The sequence below is a fragment of the Diadema antillarum genome, unplaced genomic scaffold (assembly GCF_040938485.1).
Source record: "Diadema antillarum isolate AM-2024a unplaced genomic scaffold, OU_Dant_1.0 seq00000932_RagTag, whole genome shotgun sequence".
Taxonomy (NCBI): Eukaryota; Metazoa; Echinodermata; class Echinoidea; order Diadematoida; family Diadematidae; genus Diadema; species Diadema antillarum.
Window position 1 is genome coordinate 325386 of NW_027271783.1, and position 11063 is coordinate 336448.

An 11063-nucleotide genomic window follows, 5' to 3' on the forward strand; every position below is an offset into this window, starting at 1 on the left:
TGGTTGATAAGCATGTGCGCGCCTGTAAAAATGGCTGCGACTGGCTGGAATGCTCCCCAGGGAGTGGAGAATGAGCACTGTTAGTGCTGGTTGGAAATAATGTATCCAGTGACCGGGGTAATGATAGTCTGTAAAGCGCATTGAAACCCTGAAGTGTGTGAAATGCGCTATATAAAAACCAGCTATTATTATTATTATTATTTCAAACAAAATATTTCAAGCCTATTTATATATACAATTAATATAAAAATAAATAGTAAACATGTATTTATAAATAACTAGGGATGACGAGCAGAACACCGCTGGAAAGAGATGTGCATTGATGACGTATGACTCTCCGCCAAGACTTGCTCATTTGCAGAGTCACACTTTTTTAACCGAAATGTACGAGCTTATTTAGTGATTTGAAAGTTTGTTTTTGATGAAAGTAGTTCATTGGAGGTACCAACAACAACATATTTTTTTTTTTTTTTTAATTTCGCGAGGACTGCGTCCCTTTAATCATCAGACCGGTCCGTTCGATTTGTCCTTGATGCGGCCGCGGCGGCAGCAACACTTCTTGCAGCAACAACAACAGCACAAGCAACAGATGAGATTGATGAGGAAAATTCCGCCTGCGACAACAGAGAGAACGATCAGCCAGAACTGGCCGGAGCTGATGTCACCTACAGACGAACTGCAGCACGATTTGTCGTTGCAGCAACGCTCGGGGCACGTGTTGTTGGTGACGACACAGAGGTCGCTTATGAGCGGGCAGCAGTCCGTCGGGCAGGATTCGCTGGACTCCTTTTCGTCGCATCGCCCATCGCCGCAGAAAGCCGCATCAGCTGCAGACCTGATCAAGTGAAGTCAAAACATATATCAATAAAGCATTATTATCTTTCAAAATTAGACATTCCTACACATTCATTAGTTATTTGAATTAATCAACATAATGATGGGCCACTTCTGCTGTCGCATTTATTAAATCAATACAGAAACAGATAAACACACATTTTGAAACAAAATTTGTATAAACACACACACGGACACACACATAGCCCTTTACCATTCCTATTTGTGTATGTGTCTATGTATGATTTAATTTTCGATGCAAGATGGTGTTTCGGTTTACGGATATATGCCAATCGGCATTGTCTCTAATAAACTTAAAAAAAAGAATGATCTGGACCTATAGCTCACTCTCCTATCTTTACACAAAAGGAGGAACATTTGGCACCTACCGAATGCACCCCCTTTATGTTTTGTTCATGTTTTCTGCCTTAGAATAATCTGCTGGCTTGAAAAAAAAAATGATACAAAATCCAAAATTTCTCACCCTTCCTCGACAGCTTCAAACTCGCAAACACCCTTGAAGCATTCCGTCCACTTGAAGCACGAGTCTGAAGTCAACCAGCGCCATCTCTCGTCGCATCTGTGCCAGTATTGAGAAAACAAAGAGCTAACTGATGAGCGAGTGACCATGGGTTTGTGCCATGTTGCGTCATTGGGGAAAAAAGTACAGTCATTGAGAAACAAAGTGGAGTCACATCCGAATGTTCACAATAGTCATTCCGTATTTTGCTGTTTACATTTCCACAACGCTGTGTCACAATTTTAATTAGTAAACATTGGAGGGAAATTATTCGACATTTTCTGTAAACTAAAATATTTTTCCATGAAATCAGATAATTTAACAATTCTAATTGGCACTTTTCGTTGAGTCACTTTCCCTGTCTTTGGGGTTTTCAAAGAATATTATTGAAATGATCAAGTCTTACATATGCAGAATTATTTACCAAACCGTCAGCACAACGATTCATCACATCCTTATGATTATAGCATAAATCTAACTTGTATAGCGCCAAATCCACTCTGTACTCGTATCTTATATAATAGTAATACAGTGTATAGCAAAAGCCGTAGCATCAGATAATTCAAACAGTGTAGTTCAATACCAAAAATGCTCCCCTGTAAGTGCGCTATTCCAAATCTTCTGCTTCATGATAATATTTTTTTCTCATTTCTTATGCTCATGTAGACTTTGATTCTTAATAGAGTAGAATCAGACGAATAGAACCATAAAAACTTTTATCAAAATCGGTCGGGATACAATGAGAGATTTGTGGAAGTTTCCATGTTTTATCCATTAAAAGAAAAAAAAACCCCGCATGTTTGAAGATAAGATGAAATCGTCATCTCTTCATACTCTCCGATCGCTTTGCCAAGATATTGCTATCATCGTGTTTTTGGTATAGAGTCCAGCACGTGAAAGCTCGTTTTCACCTTAAAGTCGTACCTGATAGGTTATTACGAGCGACAAGAATGCAAAAGTTTGGCGAGAAGAATATATTTGTTCTAATTGTCATGTCCAAAATACAAGGATAATTCAAGATTTGTGTATATTCAAACAAATTGATGATAAGATCATTTCTGCGTATTTGAGTATATAATTACAATCAAAATCTTTGGGATCCAATAATTTTCGTACTTTATTTTGATATACAACCTTTCTCCATAAAGCAACAGCCAGCAGACTTCAAAATATCGACGTACTTTGTATTTTGTATGTTTCCTTGTTTCAGTTATTCTTTCTTTCTTTCTTTGTTTTGTTTTCTTACACATGCTGGCGTCTATACGATGAATCAAATGGAACGTTGCAAAGTTTGCAAATTGTTACTAGTTTGTACTCCAAGTCAGATCCAAAGGCATGCGGGGGGGGGGGGGGAGGGGGAGGGGGGGGGGGGGTGACTGATAATCATACCTTCTCCGTGCGTTCCTTTCTCCCGAGATTCCACCACAATAGAACGCCCGACTCTCATCAGTAATCTCTGAAAAGGATTTCCTTTCTGGGTCACAGTCCCAGTTAACCACTTCCTGCAGATTGTAGAAAAGAAACAAGTAATGATGATGATGATGATGATGATGATGATGATGATGATGAGATAGTAATAGTTCTTAAAATAATCATAAAAGTAATGATGTCATGATTACTAATGATTACATCATCCCTTTTGGGATACTGCTTCAGTTCAGATAGCATTATCGTTTCTTGTATCAGAAAGCTTTGTTACATAATTCAAATATGCTAACATCGGTATGAATAGTTACCCATTTTCACAGCTTGACCCACGAGGGACATTGCGGATTAGGTATCTTGCTGTTCAACTGTAAGAATTCAACGGTCTGGATTCGAACCAAAGAACCCGACATTTCAGCGTGCTGACCCTTGTCCATTGCACCAAAGTGCTCCTACTATGGGAAGCCTGTTTTCGCTATCTATCCCTTCCCTTCGGTATCTAGTACGTACCGGTTAACCCTTTCTGTGCCAGGCACTTTGGACAGTGTGTATAAAGCTATTGGGTTTTCTCTGTCAGTTGGGACTCTTAGGACACAAAGGGTTAAAGCGAATCTTTTACCGACTGGAGGTTCGCCATCTTGTCCCGCACTGCCGACAGGTGCTCGCGGATCCTCCCCACTCTGAATAGTTGTATAAGTGGGCGGTGTTTTACGTGTCAAACGGGGCAAAGTCATTGGCTTATATTATTACTAAGATCATTTTTAACCAGTTAATTAGTTTAAGGGGATGGTATAGCAATGGTGGAGACGAGGATTGGGATTTGAACTTTTTGTGAGATATAAAAAAAAACCACCTACTTATAAAAATTAGTACAGAGCTGAGCATGTACCATTTTAAGAGGAGTTCAAAGTTTATTTGATGAAAATCGTTTTTGGAATAGCTGAGACATCCAAAAACAAAGTAAAACAAAGTGATCATAATAAAAGGTGGGTCCCATCTTTTATTAGGATCGCTCTTTGTGGATATCTCAGCCATATCAAAACTGATTCTCGTCAAATAAACATTGAAATCCTTTTGAAATTACATACTCTTTATTATATTACATAATTTATAAGAGGTTTCTCATCATCTCACAGAAAAATGACGGAAACCGGAGCTTAGGTCTCAACCAAAAACTATACAATCCTTTTCAAATAGATGAAGCGTTATAACTGTTGGAAAATAAAGCTTTCATGAAATCTAACGATGCAAACACAACATCCAGAAAGAAAAAAAACGATCAAGAATTCATCGAAATAGACTTAAACAAAAGCAATCCCAGTGGGGCATTTCATCAAGCATTTTGTCAGATATTTTCTTTTCCACCGAACTGTAATAAGCTACAAAAAATCCTTGCATCTGATTGGTTAAGAGCAGATTTGTCAGAAAAAAAGAAAATATCTGACGAAACGTCTGATGAAAATAACGCCAGCATCGTCAACAGCAACAACAGCAACGACCAACATTCCAAACAAAAATGACAAACACCCCCACCCTCACCCCACCCCACCCCATTTCATAGGCATACCTCTGGACTTGCCCTTGTGGTTCCTTCGCAGCAAGCGTAGTAGTAGTGTTGGTTCGAGAATGATAACTCTGAGACTTTGCAAGTGCCACGGGCTGGCGGAGCGGCCAATAGCTGCGTCGCTCCGTCCGCTGCGAGGCGCCGCGGGACGAGCAGGAGCACGTGTACGAAAGGAACAACGGCCACTCGCAGCATGACGAGATAACTTGGTCTGTTTTTCTTTGCCTGAAAACTATTCCGTGCACAAATGATGAAGTGCAAACAATCAAACAAGCAAGACGTATAGAGAGGGTGAGAGATCCAAGATGGAACGATTGATAATGATAATTGAAGTCGGAATTCACTATGTCTCAAACATTCAGAATGCGCGGTATAAATATTTAATCATCGCTCTGCCTATTCAAGATCCGGGGGAAAAATGATAATTTACTGACGTGGGGAGGACTTTTAAAATGATCCTTTTATATCATCCAAAACGGAAAGAGAAATGAAATTACATCAGATGTAGAACGACGACAGGAAAAAATAATGACGAACAGTTTAATGGCAACTTTCACTTTGGACCAATGAGCACATGACAAAGTTTTACTTATATTGGTTTAATTTAATTTAATTTTTTTGTTGTTTCTTTATGAGCGAAAATCCCGATAATTGGCTCTAAACTGGTTGGTTTTAGACAAAATTCTGTTAATCTATTCATGATATTCATTTGCTAATTTTGTATAATATGTTTGAAATTCATTTGTTAGCCTACACTGTCATAATAGGTGTCCGTGCGTGACAAAGTTTTGCTTATGTTGGATCAATTTAATTTAATGTTTTGTTTCTTTGTGAGCGAAAATCCCGATAACTGGCTCCAAACAACGCTAAACGGGTTGGTTTTAGACAAAATTCTATCAATCTATTCATGATATTAATTTGTTAATTTTGTATAATATGTTTATTCATTTATTAGCCTACACAGTCATATATATTTGTGTGTCCATGTGAGTGCATGTGTGGGAAGAAGGTTTCAGCACCTAGCAATCCCCCTTTGTTTATTACTATAGGTACACTCGCTTATGAACACGTAAAATATAAAAATATTCATATCAAGTAGTTGGCTAGTTTCCATGAGAGTTACCCATTATTCTACCAATTAACAGTACACATACATAATCATGCCAAAGAGACGTCTTTACTACTCGTTCTTCTGTGATGTGCGACCTATGGGCGTCCGTTTTAACGAGATTTCGTTGTAACGTTGAGAATTCTCGCTTTCCCCGAGTATCTCGTTATAACGAGGAAACCTGAAAACTGTACGTCCTTCGTACGCAAAGAATATCTGCAGCAGCTTACTGTTACACTCTACAGATGCGACATAAATATGTTCAACAATTTTATAATTTATCGAGTTAATAACATCAAGAGAAAACAATGTTGTCTGCTCACATCACTGTAATCTTTACTCATGAATATGCCTCTCACACGCTCCTAGCCCATAGATCACAAAACGATGCTAGCAAACGGAGATCTACGCATGATGCCTGACGACAACAAGCACGATTTAATTTTTCACTCACATGATTTTTTTTTTGTATGGATAGAAAGACACGCACGACTGAATATCAAATTCACAGTCTAGAAAACAGCAATAAATACATCATATCCATGATAGCAAACTCGTATAAAATACAATGATATGAATTTTCTTGATTGATACAGAGAAATCAGGTGAAGACTAGAAGACTACAATAAACAATGCACTAATGAGAGACTTACAATCCGATCGCCACTAAAGATAAATTCAAGCTGATAAATTCCCCCACAAATTCAAGGTGACGCTTGTAATAAAAACACACGCTGTCCTGCAACGATATAAAATACTGCAATCCCTCATCAGCGCCACCTTCAGAACCGAGCGATATAAAGGAATTAATTCTTTTGATTTAAAAGAAAAAAAAAGTTTACTCATACTGTCAAGAATACCCACTGGTATAATAAACATTTCATAGTCAAATTCCTGTTACACAAAGCACTGCAAAATAAAACTTTTATCAACCAAGTACATTAATAAGAAAGCAGTTTAGATCAACATCTTCAAAGACATCACGTCATAGTACTGAGTTTAAAAAGTGTGACCACACAATGCCCCCATACCAGGAGTACCGACCTTTATGAATATGATACAGGTTCTAGGATTGACTCTCTATTCATAGCAACGGTGCAGTTATCTTAATTAATTATCCACTCATCGATTCACACATTTGCTTAATTATATATTCATTAAATCAATCAATCATTTAATTCTCAATCATGTTCATCAATATACTTACTATCAATCAATCTATCTATTCATGACGTATGTACGTATATGTTCATTTCTTTCTTTATCTGTTATCATAGAAATCCACAGAACAACAAAGTCGGCTTTACACTTTTGTCCCTGGAACAATAATAACAAAAACAAAGCCCTGATTAATGCACCACTTCTGTTCTTTGCTTTTTCTCATTTTCTTACCAGAAGAAAGACACAAACAAACCAACAAATGGAAAAAAGGGCGCCATAAAAGCAGAAAGATTTCATCACTCCAACGCACGATGCTGATGCAATATTAGGTCCAAAACATTGTAAACGGCTAGTGTTTCAATTTGGCATATTACGTGTACTTGTACAAAGCATCTTGGTTACAATGTAAAATCATGGTTCTACCAAGGAGGTTTAAGAGTTGAAGTTCCAACTGGCTGTAATTATTCAAACAGTTGCCAGATTTCTATTGATGTACAAAAGAATTTCACAGGTGCATTAGTGCCTTTGATGATCGATGTTCGAAGCCGCCGTCTTGCTGAGCAATCTGAAGATTCATATTGGCCATATTTTGCTTATTCATTTATTAAATGAAATGAAATTTCACTTAATGATAAAGCATGTAAAACAAAAATCAATCCCGTGCAGAAATTTGTTCAAAAGGGTAAATCAGAGCTGTATCATGTGAAAATGTTTAAAACTGTACCATCCTGGAAAGCCAGTTTTATCACTTTTCCACTTAATTCCGACAAATAAAACTAGCATGGAATAATCTTCAAGTATAATTCTTTATTGATAGATATATCAGATTAGTGCCCGGGTATGCCCAGTCGAGTAATTTTCATCTTTATTTCAGCATTTTCTGCGCAATTTCTATTCGCACATCCTCGTGTCTGTACCACCTATCTTTTATAAGAAGGGATAGCGAAAAAGTAATAACCATCACAAAGACATATCTTCCTTAGAAAGTGGCTGGTGATTATGCAATGAGACACGAGTCAATTGTCTTCCTATCTGCGTGGCAGATCTTGTTTGGCACATGCTTCAAATATTCTTGAGCAGCGGCATTGAACATCTAGTAAAGGAAATAAGACGGTTGTGACTCCATTCTCTAGAACCTCCTTGGTTCTACTGAGTATCGCCTGTACATGGTATCTATGGATTGTGGTCTTTTGCATCTCAGAAGAAATGCTCTGCTGGAGAAATCGATATGAAACGTGAAGAGTACAGGCTAAACATCTTCAAAATCGAGCAAGGAAACATTTTGTCTGCTGAGTAGTCTTTTATATTGAACTTCATTTTCATGAAAATGCATTGAGAACTCATGATTTTCACTTTGGGCTCAAAGTATGATGTCTTCAAAATCTGGAAGACAAAACTCATCTGTTGGATAAGAAAGAGAAAGACAGAAAGACAGATGAGAAAATGCCAACTTCACTGCAACCTCTTAAACCAATGTCATGTTTGTATCCATTACCTGGCAAGTCTTACAGTAAATGGGATAAATGTTTCTTGGGTACTCATTAGCCGTGGCCACACTGGCAAAATATCGGGAAGTTTGGGGAGGGGGAAATATCCCTAGTTTGAGTGGGAAATTATGCGGGAAGTTTTGCAGGAAGTTTGCAGTCACGCTAGCAAAACTTTGAGATCTTAAAGATTGCGATCTTAAACTTCTTGATCTTTTGTCTGTGTGACTAGGGATAATGAGTCTCTTTCAAAGACAGGAAAATCTTTAATCTCTTTGTGGATAAAACTGACAAACATTACTTTGGAATTCTGCTCATTTGAAGGAATTACACGACCGTACAATACTGATGTTTAGCTTTAAAAAAATACAAATGCGTAAGTAGATGTACAGTGGTACATAAAAAAAGATATATCAAGGCACTCTCTAATACAATGCTTAACAAGTTAAACTGTATTATAAAATTTTAAATGTATTTCTTGCATTAATTAACTCTTGGTGCAGTGGATGTATCTTCAAGGTGACAGAGTCGTAAGCAAGGTAATAACTTGATTCTGCTCTCTTAAGATTGTCTAGTACTTTTTTGTTTCTCATGTACATTTGGCTAATTGGATGGTATCTTCAACATGACAAACTTGCATTCAAGGTGACATCTTTATTTTTCTTCTCACGAATATGAAAAAAGGGCTTTTGAACATGCCATAAATATCATATGAAAGAACTTTCTCTTACTTACACGAGGTGCATTTCATAAGGAGTATATTCAAGGTAAAAAACTGGACGGCACCCTAGTATTTCGACAAAAGGACCCTGACATGCTGACTAAAGGAACATGGAAAATACTATTAAAACACCTATTCAGCCTCTATAATAATTCTGAAAGACATTCACGCAGCACTTAACCTCCTTCACGATACAGTATGTCACAATGGGCTGCATGATCTAGTGATGTCATAACAAATATGTCAAATTACTTAATGCTCATCCTCTCATCTTGAAATTGTCCTGAATCATGACAATATCACGTTGCGAAGCATCGGCATATGGGTATACCATGGTCAACTACATTGTATTACAGCTGACAGTTTACTTTATAGCATCCAAACACCTACAGCTGTGGTTTCAAATCTGAAAAGTCAATATTCAAGCCAAGAGTCCTGACATCCACAGTGTTGCTTCAAGACGGAACATCAATTGATACATTTGTCATATCTAAATTCAAAGATTGCGTAGACTTTAAAGCATGGTAAATTCCTTGGCGATGTGTTCTCAGGTTTGTCTTTTGTCCTAAACCCGTCCTATTCTTACCTACCACACATTCAACATTTGCTGCTAAAAATATATGCATATACACATTGGATGACACAGTATTTTGCAGTTGCGATCAAAGTGATCAAATGCTACATCAGTAAAGTAACAGAAAAGCGATATGAAAAAGGAGAACCCAACACAACTAATAACATCCTGTGGAAAAAATACACCCCCCCAAAAAACAACAACAACAACAACAACATACTGTCCATGAAACATTTTGTCACAGTCAATATTGATATGATTGTGCGGGAGTAACTGCCATAGATGGTAGTATTTATTTCCCTACACTTTTCACCTCTGCAAGGGTAATTTCCACTCGGAACACAATAGATCAAAACTGTAAAGTTACTTACAAATGATTTCCTATAGGCTCTACTAATTTTCCCCAAAGGAAACAGACATATTTTGTTTTCATATTCGGAAGATCAGTTTCACTATAACGCTTCCTAACAATAAGATGGAGTCCACACTCTTTTTAAAAATGTGGCTCTATCATTATTATCATTGTTATTGTTATTGTTATCATTATCATTATTATCATTGTTATTGTTATCATTATCATTATTATCATTATTATTATTACTACTACTACTATCACTATAATCATCATCATCATCATTACTATTATTATCACTACTATAAATATTATTATTATTATCATTATTATTATTATTATTATTATCATCATTATTATTATTATCATTATTATCATCATCATCATTAGTAGTAGTAGTACAATATGTAGTAGTAGTATCACCATAGTTGTGGCCAATTTCATACAATTGTCATTTGTTTTCATTTAATGTGTATTCAATTTCACATGTTTGAAGCAGTGGAGCAACTTTGGTCAAACAATTTCATGTTGAGTGCATAAATTTGTTTTTAGGCGTGTAAATCAATGGTCACAAGTACAAATTTGGAAGAAAGCATTCAATTTTGTGCTTGGGCATGAATTTCCAAATTTGGGCATTCAAATTAGGGCAATGGGCAGGGTAAGCACTTCAAAGCACTTTCAATTTCATTTCTGAGTGATTGATTTCCACGAGTGGGAATTCAATTTCATAATATACATATATAAACAAGAGTGGTTTTGTTCAGTTAATCACTGAATGCGACTTGTACATTTTATATAAAAATTCATCATGATCAGCATTTCTTCAATTGAACATCCAGATATTTTCTTTTGCTCAACATTTTATGTGAACTGCAATCTACATATTTCTTTTTCATCATGAACATCAAATTTTTTGTAAATCTTTACTTTACATCTTTATTTTCATAATGATCATCTTATTGACCTTATAATCTTCATTAAGATCTTTATTTTATAATGATCATATTGTTTTTGTGAGCTTCATTTTACATAATTATTTTCCTCATGTGTGATTCACATACTAGATGCTTTTAACATTCAATTTAGAATACAGTAGTAATGTACTTTTATATGGACATCATACTGGTTTAATATGAATGCTATTTTATGAACTTGTTTGCCCATCTGTGAATTTGAATATTGCGAATAAGCTGGAGACATGTTGCAACAAAGTTGAATAACCATTGCAAAAATTGTATGAACATTCAATGAACTGGAATGCGCAAATGCAAAATTGGTTGCTGCATGAGTTGATTTGAATGAAAAAAAAAAAATCAAATG

At 36.3% G+C, this 11063-nt stretch overlaps 1 protein-coding gene across 1 annotated transcript; it reads right to left on the reverse strand.

Moving 5' to 3' along the window:
* Window positions 1-504: 504 nt before the first annotated feature.
* LOC139741492 (uncharacterized) lies at window positions 505-4538 on the reverse strand. The gene is made up of 4 exons (XM_071652075.1): window positions 4347-4538; window positions 2744-2856; window positions 1319-1414; window positions 505-835 (listed from the first exon to the last, which is right to left on the reverse strand). Exons 1-4 carry the CDS (start codon window positions 4536-4538, stop codon window positions 505-507), a joined length of 732 nt encoding a protein of 243 aa, XP_071508176.1.
* Between the last annotated feature and the right edge of the window lie 6525 nt (window positions 4539-11063).